At 32.8% G+C, this 10,185-nt stretch overlaps 1 protein-coding gene across 2 annotated transcripts; it reads left to right on the forward strand.

Annotated features, from left to right (window-relative positions):
• Positions 1 to 4,127: 4,127 nt before the first annotated feature.
• LOC114185153 (protein kinase PVPK-1-like) lies at positions 4,128 to 7,901 on the forward strand. Of its 2 annotated transcripts, none has more exons than XM_028072708.1 (3): positions 4,128 to 4,556; positions 5,219 to 6,204; positions 6,863 to 7,703. In XM_028072708.1, exons 2-3 carry the CDS (start codon positions 5,237 to 5,239, stop codon positions 7,701 to 7,703), a joined length of 1,809 nt encoding a protein of 602 aa, XP_027928509.1. In that variant the 5' UTR covers positions 4,128 to 4,556; positions 5,219 to 5,236. The 2 variants fall into 2 exon arrangements, with proteins under 2 accessions (XP_027928509.1, XP_027928508.1); XM_028072707.1 differs by lacking the exon at positions 4,128 to 4,556 and adding an exon at positions 4,718 to 4,830 and having other exon boundaries at positions 6,863 to 7,901.
• The last annotated feature ends 2,284 nt before the right edge of the window (positions 7,902 to 10,185 follow it).

The raw sequence follows: 10,185 nt of genomic DNA on the forward strand, positions 1-10,185 counted from the left end.
AAAGCAATTGTACAACCAATTCAACCAACTCATGTTTCATGATAATTTCTATAAGTCTAGGATTATATTACCACTCCTCATGATCAAGCATATTATTAATAAAAAAAATAATCAATTAAATTACATACATATGGCATACACAAGACTTGAACTCAAGTCCTTTAATAATAACCAAGTACTCTCAACCATTTAAGATAGTACTTTTCCATGTCAAAAAAGCTAGCATAAATTTCTATAAAGGCTCCCATTATCCTCATTTATTAATTAATTATTTATTTAATTAATTAAATTCCTCAGGTCTTACAATAAACAAGTTGAAGCCTTGGAACCTCTGGACAAAAGATGAGAATAAGAAAGCTCCATATGATTGTGCAACCAAGAACATCCTAACATCTGCATAGAATATAGATGAATTTTTCAAAATTTCTCAATGCAATAGTGCAAAGGATATGTGGGATGTACTTGAAGTCACACATGAAGGAACCAATGATGTGAAAAGGGTATGAAGCATGCATTTACTCAAGAGTATGAGTTGTTCAAGATGCAGCAAGGTGAATCCATAGATGAAGTTTAGAAAAGGCTCACACACATTGTCAACCATCTCATAGGCTTGGGAAAGGAATTTGACAAAGAGGAGCTAAACATCAAGGTCTTAAAGTGTCTTGTTACATGTTGATTTGTTGGTCAATCTAATTTAAAGTAAAGGCTTTTTATAAATTCGAATTGAACCTAATTTTCAACCAAAACCAACTCAGCCCCTCCTTCTTGGCTAAGAAAGTTGTTTAAAACATACAATAACCACAACAAAGCTCACTTTCTAGTTAACCTTAAAACAACTATTTGACCAACAAATAGTCAAAACCATAGAAAAACACATTATCATTATTACCTTACCATTAGTTCAACCCCCTAAATCAAGCACCTCAACCACAAACATAACCTTACTTTTACCACAACTTGCCCAACCACAAACACAGATTGTCCTAGCCAAACCAAAATTTGTAATTAAAAGAAAACCAATTACATGACTTTTGTACATAGCAGAAGAAGCTAGTACATATATTGAACCATATAGACCACTCTCACACATATACTCATCCTCTATAACCATTGTACATTTGCATGGTCATTACAAAAGTCCACAAACTTTAAACCCTCATCAGACTACAAGAAAATACCCAATAATGTAATTTAAATAATTAAGCATAATTCAAGAAGGGTAATTTAATATGCAAGAAGGGTAAGCTAACTTAAATAAATAGAAATCATGCAATTTAATAATTAAGCATAATTCAAGGTTTATCATATTTATCAGAATTGTTCAAATCGCCACAATCATAACACGCAATCACAATTCTATACTCGATATCCGGATTATGTAAGTGACATTGGAGCTCTTGGTGGCTTGCACCTATGACGATTTCCAAACTCTGCAGAGTTTTGGGCACAAGGGGTATTCACCCAACCACTCCCAGGTAAGTCCCCTTCACGTCTATGACGGATCAGATCCATAGACTAGAACCTCCTGCTACTCCTCCCAACATAATCCATTATACTCTATATGAGTCTTAATAGTTATAGGAGCGTCAGGATACCACCAATATGAGTCCTCATGTCCTTACATTCACTAAAACCATCATCCTTAGAATTTCCCTTGAAATCCTAATTCCATCACATTCTCAAATAAACCACATTCACACGATTCCATCACATAGACTATTATTTATAAAACTCACGTATAGAACAAGCAATCATCTCATCAGTCCACTTAGCACAACTTCATTTAATCTAAAACAGAGAAGACAATCCAATTCTGCAGTGAATCTCGCTCAAGCTAGAGGATCTCGCCTGAGCTAGAGAGTTGTCTCGCTTAGGCGAGTCACTCTCACTTGGGCGAGACTCCAAACAGAGAGCAACCCCAAAATCTGAGCGAATTCTCGCTTAGGCTAAGCTATTTCGCCTAGACGAGATTGACTCTCGCTCAAGCGAAACCAGCTCGCCTAGGCGAGATCTCGCGCAATATTAGGGGTGAATTTCTGGTATTTTCGCTCAGGCGAGAGCTGCTCACCTGGGTGAAACCATCAGAATTTCAATTTGTTTTCACATGCAAACCACACAGTTCATGCCAAAATCAAAATTCACCACACACAATTGTTCACACTCCTCAATCAACACCCAATTCATGCAATTCTAACCCTAATCAACAATTTCTTTGCGAAATTAGAGTGAGAGGTTAGCTTCCCTTACCTTTTTCTGATTTTTGGACTTGGCAAGATACTACCTCAATAGGGAGAGCACATAACCTCAATCCAACCTAAGAAAATGCAACACAGTGTTGTAAGAGAAGGGTTAGACCTAATTAACCCAGAAACTGAAGATAAATTCTGTGGGGAGAATCAGAAAGAGATGCAGTTGGTTTAACTCACTCTAAAGAGGGAAACTGAGGTTGCAAATTCACAAACGGTCCAGCAGGGGCTTCACTTCTAGGACCTGAATGCAAGAGTAAGAAATTGTGACTGAGTGAAGAGAGAATTATGGAGGAGGAAAGGCTGATGAAGTATCAGTGTGTGAGGAGAGTGTAGAAAAGGAGAGTTGGTGTTCTGTGTTTGGTAAGAAGCATGGGTTTCACAGATAACCTTGTCTCTTAATCATAAATTAATAGTATATATTTTATTATGTATCATGATAAATATTCATTTCATATAAGTAAAATATGTAATAAATAAAAATTTTGAATGCATAAATTATATTATAATTATAACTATAATTATAGTAAATAAATATTTTTAAATATGTTAATTATATTTTAGATTTTTGATAAACAATTAATGCGAGGCAATGTTATTTTTAAACGTTGGTACTTCTTTAAAAATATTACAATTTAATTTAAAAATAAAGATGAAAAGCATATTTAAAAAAAAAAACGAGAGATTAAAAACATACAACACGCGTGTTAAAAGAAAAGGACTACTAAAAATACGTTCGTCAAAAAGTAATTACAATAAAAAGATTTACAGGAAAATTAAACCATAAATTATGTTTCTAAAAATATCCACTTATTATGAAAGTTAATCACACAATAGTTTATATATTAAAGTTTTTATTTACTATTAATTTTAATGATATAAAAATCGATATTATATATATATATATATATATATATATATATATATATATATATATATATATAATTACACATATTAGAATACTATTTTCTTTTATCTTGTAATGTTGCTCAAGGGATAGTTATTGGAACATACAATTGAATGAGTTCCTTGTTCAACCTTGCTCTCTTAAAATGCCACTGCACTTCCGGATTCATAACCAAATAAGAAAAGAAAATCCAAGATATTATTCAGTTAAATATTGTGCATATAGGCTTTTCTAAAGCATACATGAGCCTAATATCACAAGAATATTCTGTAAAATATTATTCAAATCAAATTTAATCTATTTCACAAAATCGTTTAATATAATAACTGAAGAGAAGGTATTTATTATTCATTAAAAATATTAGAAAACGATTTTATCAGAATTTATAATTAATAACAGTACCTACCACTTTACAGAACACTCAAGCAAGAAAAAGCATGAAAAACATATACAGCAAACAAGGAAGAAAAACAACCTCAAAAAGTTGAGAGCAACAGAAAAAAAATGTTTAGAGATATGGCGTTATGTAATTTTTATCATTTAATTTGAATAAATTATAATTTTTTTAAAATAATTATTACCACTTATCAGTTATATAATATAATATATAGAAACAGTAATATAAAATGCATTTCGATTCATATCACATCAATAATTATTCTTATCATAGAACGTTATTAAATGAATGTAGCTAAAAAAAGAATTGAACACTTCGAAAATCTGTAAATTATACAAAATATTAAAGCCAATGATTGTTTAAACTTAAGAGATCTCAGTAAATCATAATATTTATAAAAATTAAAAGCATATCAGACTAATAAAAAAAATTGGAAGAAGTGCCTCTTAAGTTGAGAATGAAAGTTTCCCACGGCAGTTCCAACCCATTTCCCTTCTCACAATATATGCTCTAAAAAAAATGCATTAAATTTTGAGAAAACAAGAACAAGAAACTATACAAGGTTGGGTTTCTTTTAGAGGGAACACATACATAACCATTAAGATAAGGAACTGCACTCAATTATTTTAATTGGTTAGCTTTGCTTGTGAGGTTGGCTTCGTTTTCTGCAATTCCCACTCCACAAAGCCACGCCCTGCATCATCCCCAAAAAACTAACAGAAAAGCAAAAAAGAAAAGAAAAAGAAAAACTAAAAACTTAAAACAACATATTATTATTAATATCGCTGTAATTATTGTTACAGTTTTCATTTGTCTTGTCCCTTTATTTTTCGATTGGATCTGAGGCTCTTCAGAGTTGCAGAAAGGCACACCAAAGTTGCTTCACTTTCTTGGAGTGTAGTTTCGCTTTGTTTAGAGCAAACTCACACAGAGCTTGTGGAATCCATAGCCATGGAACAAGGTTTCTTGCTATCCAATTTCATTGCCATTTTTCTGCTTTGATCAGGTATGCATGTTGTTCTCGATTATTTGTTTATTTCTTTTTTCTACTCATACCCTTTTGCTGCCTTTCTTTATGGGGTGGCTTTAAATCACTGTTCCTGTAGTGTAACAAAAGAAAAGCTGAAGGTGGCTTCTAATGGATACAAAAACAAAAACTTTAACTTGGGCGCTGTTATAAGTTAATGCATTTTTGCAATAAAAAACAAAGGGGTTGTTGGTTTTGCGATGTTATGGTTCTGGTTTGTGTGGTGTTGATCAAGGAGGAACTCGATTTCTTGGTGAGTTTTGTGAAAGAAATTTTGATATCTGGAAGCCTTTGAGAGTTTCCTTGATGCTTTTCTTTCTTTTGGGTTGAAAGACTGAATTTGATTTGATGCTTTGCGTTTGGGTTCAGCCGTTTTCTTTCTAATGGATTCCGTTCAGTTGGGTGGTGTTCTAGTATGTGTATCTAAAATAGGTCCCTTGCAAAGTTTCTTATACTTTTCTTTATCTGGTCGTTTGAATATCACTCTGCATCGTTTTAATTTTCTTTCTATTTTTGACCTGTGTTATTTCTTTAGAGTAAGAAAGTGGTAGAAGGGATTTTTTGTAAGTGGTTGTTTTTGTTTCTATGCCTTTCAAATGAGTAAATCTCAGTAATTCACTGCGTTGAGTTGGATTTTGCAGCTCATCAAGGATTTCTTAATGGGTTCGCCTGTTAATGGATTGGATTCTTTAGCAGAAGTTGAGAATTCAGTTTCTGTGGTAGATCATGATCCTCCTTCAACATCAGGGATTCCCCGGCCATCTCGGCCACCGTTAAGCACATCAAGAAATCATGGGGCATCATCCAGTCAGCATAACTATGGAATGCAGAATATGGAGAAGCAGCAATATAACACAAATGGAAAATCTGAGTATGTGAGCCTGAATAAAGCTGTTGAAAGTTGTTTAGGAAAGAATATCTCCAAAATGGAAACTAAGTTAAGTATCAAGCAACCGTTAAATGCTTCCAAGAATTGTGATTCGTCTAAAGGCAACTCTGAATCAGAGATTACCTTTTGTCCAAGTCCTCAGAATAGTTTCTATTCAGAAGCCAAGGAAAGCTTTGGCAACACTGGAGCCAGTGAATGTGTTAGTGTTGATAAGTCAGTTGAAAGTGGAGAAGTTACCAATTCCTGTGAATTTAACGAGAGCAGGAAAACCAGCATCTGTAGAGGCAGCACTGGAAGTGACGTTAGTGATGAGAGCAGCACTAGTAGTCTGAGCAGTGCTTTGTATAAGCCTCACAAGGCAAATGATATAAGATGGGAAGCAATTCAAGCCATTCGAGCCCGTGATGGGTTGTTGGAAATGAGACATTTCAGGTTGTTGAAGAAATTGGGATGTGGAGACATAGGAAGTGTATATCTAGCTGAACTAAGTGGCACTAGGACTTGTTTTGCAATGAAAGTAATGAACAAAACTGAATTGGCAAGTCGCAAGAAGCTTGTTAGGTCTCAGACAGAGAGAGAGATACTGCAGTCTCTAGATCATCCATTTCTACCCACATTGTACACACACTTTGAGACAGAGACGTTTTCCTGCTTGGTAATGGAGTTTTGCCCTGGTGGGGACTTGCATGCACTCAGGCAAAGACAACCTGGGAAGTATTTTTCTGAGATTGCTGCCAGGTTAGCCATTTCATTTTCCTTGCTTGCAACATCAGTTCTATCCACATACAACATGCAGAGACATTAGATAATTGTATTTTCCTTCCTTGGAGTCATGGAATCAAGTTTTCTATCTGTAGAACCAGTATGAAAACTGTATCATTTTAGAAAATCTCTGTCTTTCTCTACAAGAATAAGGGAGCCTGGCTGAGATTTTTAACATATAAATGAAAAGCTGGACTGTCACAAAACACTCTAGTTACTATCCATTGCTGTTGAAGGACCAGGAGAAAATCCTTATATTTATCAAAACATGGCCCAAGCTTTATTCTTTTCCACTCCCTTTATTGTTTTAAAACCTTCCAAGCTTTTTTCAAGTCTCTTTGTGGATTTCTGCCAAAAATTGTAAAAATACGCTAGCCTGCTGCACACTGGACCGTTTCTTTTTCTGCCTGCATAATTACTTTTACTTTACTACTTCCACCTTTTCCCACAATCAAGTTTCAATCTCTATTTTCTTGACACTTCCAATGCTTGTGATTGTTACCTGACTTGCCTTTCTCTAATATCTTTTCTAGGTGTTCTTTCCATGTTATAGAATGTTAAAATTCTGTTTTTCATTTTTTCTTCGTGAATAACTAAAATTGATTATGTCATTTGATTAATCTGTACCGTGCAGGTTTTATGTGGCAGAAGTTCTCCTTGCCTTGGAGTACTTGCACATGCTTGGAGTCATCTACAGAGATCTGAAGCCTGAGAATGTGTTGGTGAGAGAAGATGGACATATAATGCTTTCAGATTTTGATCTGTCTCTAAGGTGTGCCGTAAGTCCAACTCTGGTGAAGTCATCAAACTCTACATTGGAAACAAAAAGCTCAGGATACTGCATTCAGCCTGCGTGCATTGAGCCAAGTTGTGTAATTCAGCCAGACTGCATTCAACCATCATGTTTCACACCACGATTTCTCTCAGGCAAATCCAAGAAAGAAAAAAAGTTGAAGCCAAAGAATGATGTGCAGAATCAGGTGACCCCTCTTCCGGAGCTCATTGCCGAACCCACCAATGCTAGATCAATGTCCTTTGTGGGAACACACGAGTACCTGGCACCTGAAATCATCAAAGGTGAAGGACATGGCAGTGCTGTGGACTGGTGGACATTTGGGATATTCTTGTACGAGCTGTTGTTCGGAAGAACGCCGTTCAAAGGGTCTGCGAACCGTGCAACGCTGTTCAATGTTGTTGGCCAGCCCTTGAAATTTCCAGATTCTCCCTCTGTGAGCTTTGCTGCCAGGGACTTGATCAGAGGTTTACTTGTGAAAGAACCTCAGAATCGGCTTGCTTACAGACGTGGAGCCACAGAGATAAAACAACATCCATTTTTTCATAATGTTAACTGGGCACTGATCCGATGTGCAAATCCCCCAGAGGTTCCCAGACAGGCCATGAAAGCACTTGCAGCAGCTGAAAAGGTTCCTGGAGTGAAGCCTTCTGGTAACTATTTAGATATTGATTTCTTTTGATCTTATTGTCTGTTTTCTCATTTGAACTAATTTCCATCTTTTACTTGTGTTGTTTTTCTCCATGCTTCTTTCCTTCTTTCCTTTGTATAAAATGATGCTACTCTATCATCTACATTCATCAACGCTTGTAATTGTCCATCATAAACTGCTCTAAGAACCTCCCAAATGCATGAAATTCAAGAACAAAGCTTCTCGTCACTTGTTTACTTCTATTTTCTTAACATTTTTCATCATGCCCAATTTTTCAAACCGAAAACACACACGCAAAGGACTGTTTTAAAATGAAAAACACACGAAAGAATTTCAAAATAAAAACCTAGCTTCATTCTATATTACAAGATTCATCTTAAAAATTTGACTTTTTAAGTCAATCTTACAGCATGTGGTAGGATAGGTTTAAAAAGGGTGAATTATGATTTTAATTTGACACAAAATTGGAATTTATTTATGTTTAAAATTTGATAGATTTTGATTCATAAATTTTAGGAATGAACGAATGAACAATATAGTACTTCAATATAGATATTAAAGGAAAAACGTGAGATAAAGAAATTAAATGCTTACATGAAATGAAATGTATTTAACATGTTATGTAATTGAATTAAAAAAATTATATTTATTTAATTTTAAAATTTGAGAAACAAAATATATTAAAATTTTAAACAAAAACAAATTTTAATTTTGTGTTAAAGTTTAGACATTAAAAATATACTTCATCTTTTAAAAGCAAGAGATTATAAATTATCCATAAATCTAATATTAAAGTAAGAACTTTTAAAAGCAAGAGATTATAAATTATCCATAAATCTAATATTAAAGTAAGAAGTAGACTTCAATTTTATATTTATTATATTTAATTTATGTGAATCTCACAATTTACTCACTTCATTCTCCTTATTTATTAATTTCTTTTCTCCTATCCAACTTACGAAAGTAAAGTTGATTTCTTAAAATTTAAATTATTGCCAATTAGGGTATGTTATTATTTTCAAATTGGAATAAATTATTTTATAATAATCTCCTTCATTGAAAGAATATAAAATAAAATGGTTACGTATAAAAAAAATATCTCCTGAGTAAAATTGGAAGGATCAATGAGATTTCTAGTAATCAGTGATATATCAGATTATAGTCCAATTTCTGAACCAAATCCCGGATTCAGTCAAAGATGAGTGGATGACAGAGATTAAATGTGCCACGTAATTTATCGTCTATAGAACGTGATGATTCTTTCACGGTAAGTGTGTTTAAGAATCACAAGGTACATGTCATGTATACGGACTTCTATTCATGTAAGGAAATAAATGTGAGAAAGCGATAGATACAGAAATAATAATTTCTATGATATGTTTTACTATTTTTTGTGTACCAAAGAAAAGGATTGATCTTCTGATTTTGACTTCACCAAGTTGAGCCCTGGGATAGTCTATATGGAAAAAAGGAGAATTATTTTGCTTTAAATAGTACAAGGTCAATGAGAGTGTATCATTATTATTTATAGGAAAATGATATTTTAACCCACTTTTTTTGATCCACTTTTAATCCACCACTTCAATCATCATTAGATCATCTTTTTTTATTCTTTTTGGTGATGTGATGTATGATCTAATGGTGATTGAAGTGGTGGGTTAAAAGTGAGTCAAAAAAAGTAGGTTAAAGTATCATTGTCCTTATTTATATCAGTGGAAACATGTTAGTTTACAGAAGTGTTTCGCTTTTTTTTTCACTAATAAAATATAAATTATAAAATTATCAAAAGATATCATTAAAATTATTACGTCTATAAAAAAAATTAGAGAAATGAATCAATTTTATTAATCTGTATAATTTTATTGTGTATATTTTTGTTTGACATATTTATTAGTGGCCATGTAGATAAAACATACACATAAACTCTCATTATACCAAGAAATCCATAGTATAATTTTAGAGAATCTTGTAAATTAAATTAAATTTTATCCATTTTATGTAAATCTATCATTTTCTTTCATCTACAATCCTAATGAGAAAAGCTTCTAACTATAATAACATTGGCTTAAAGAAGAGTTTAGTACAAGGAAATTTCATTTTTTTTTTCTTTTTCAGAAATCTAAAGTTGAAAATTTGTTCTATCAAATTTGGTTATTTTTAAATAACATTTTCAGAAATAAAAATTTTTAAAAAGAAATATTTGCATTTTTACAAAATTGTTTCAATTCAAAATCGTGAGGATCATAAGAAATTTTAGGCTAAAAATATTTACATTAATATTTAGAAAGCTTACTAAATGTATAAGAACCATAATGAATTATATTTTATTCTTTAATTTGTGTACAGAACAATGAATAAGGACTTCTGAATATAAGAAACAACATTGCTATCAAAATGTGTGGTAAAAATCAAACCTTTATTTAGACAATACAACATTTATTCTTCAAATATGTCATGCAAAAAACCTCAATTTAAACTCATCATAAACTCATCATAATGTTAATAATGTGAT

Source organism: Vigna unguiculata, chromosome 5, assembly GCF_004118075.2.
Source record: "Vigna unguiculata cultivar IT97K-499-35 chromosome 5, ASM411807v1, whole genome shotgun sequence".
Classification (NCBI taxonomy): domain Eukaryota; kingdom Viridiplantae; phylum Streptophyta; class Magnoliopsida; order Fabales; family Fabaceae; genus Vigna; species Vigna unguiculata.

Coding starts and splice junctions, on each gene's coding strand:
- LOC114185153 (XM_028072707.1), top strand. CDS start 4,735: ATGCATTTTTGCAATAAAAAACAAAGGGGTTGTTGGTTTTGCGATGTT. Junction 4,831..5,218: donor AGGAGGAACTCGATTTCTTG/GTGAGTTTTGTG, acceptor TGGATTTTGCAG/CTCATCAAGGATTTCTTAAT. Junction 6,205..6,862: donor TTTTCTGAGATTGCTGCCAG/GTTAGCCATTTC, acceptor TGTACCGTGCAG/GTTTTATGTGGCAGAAGTTC.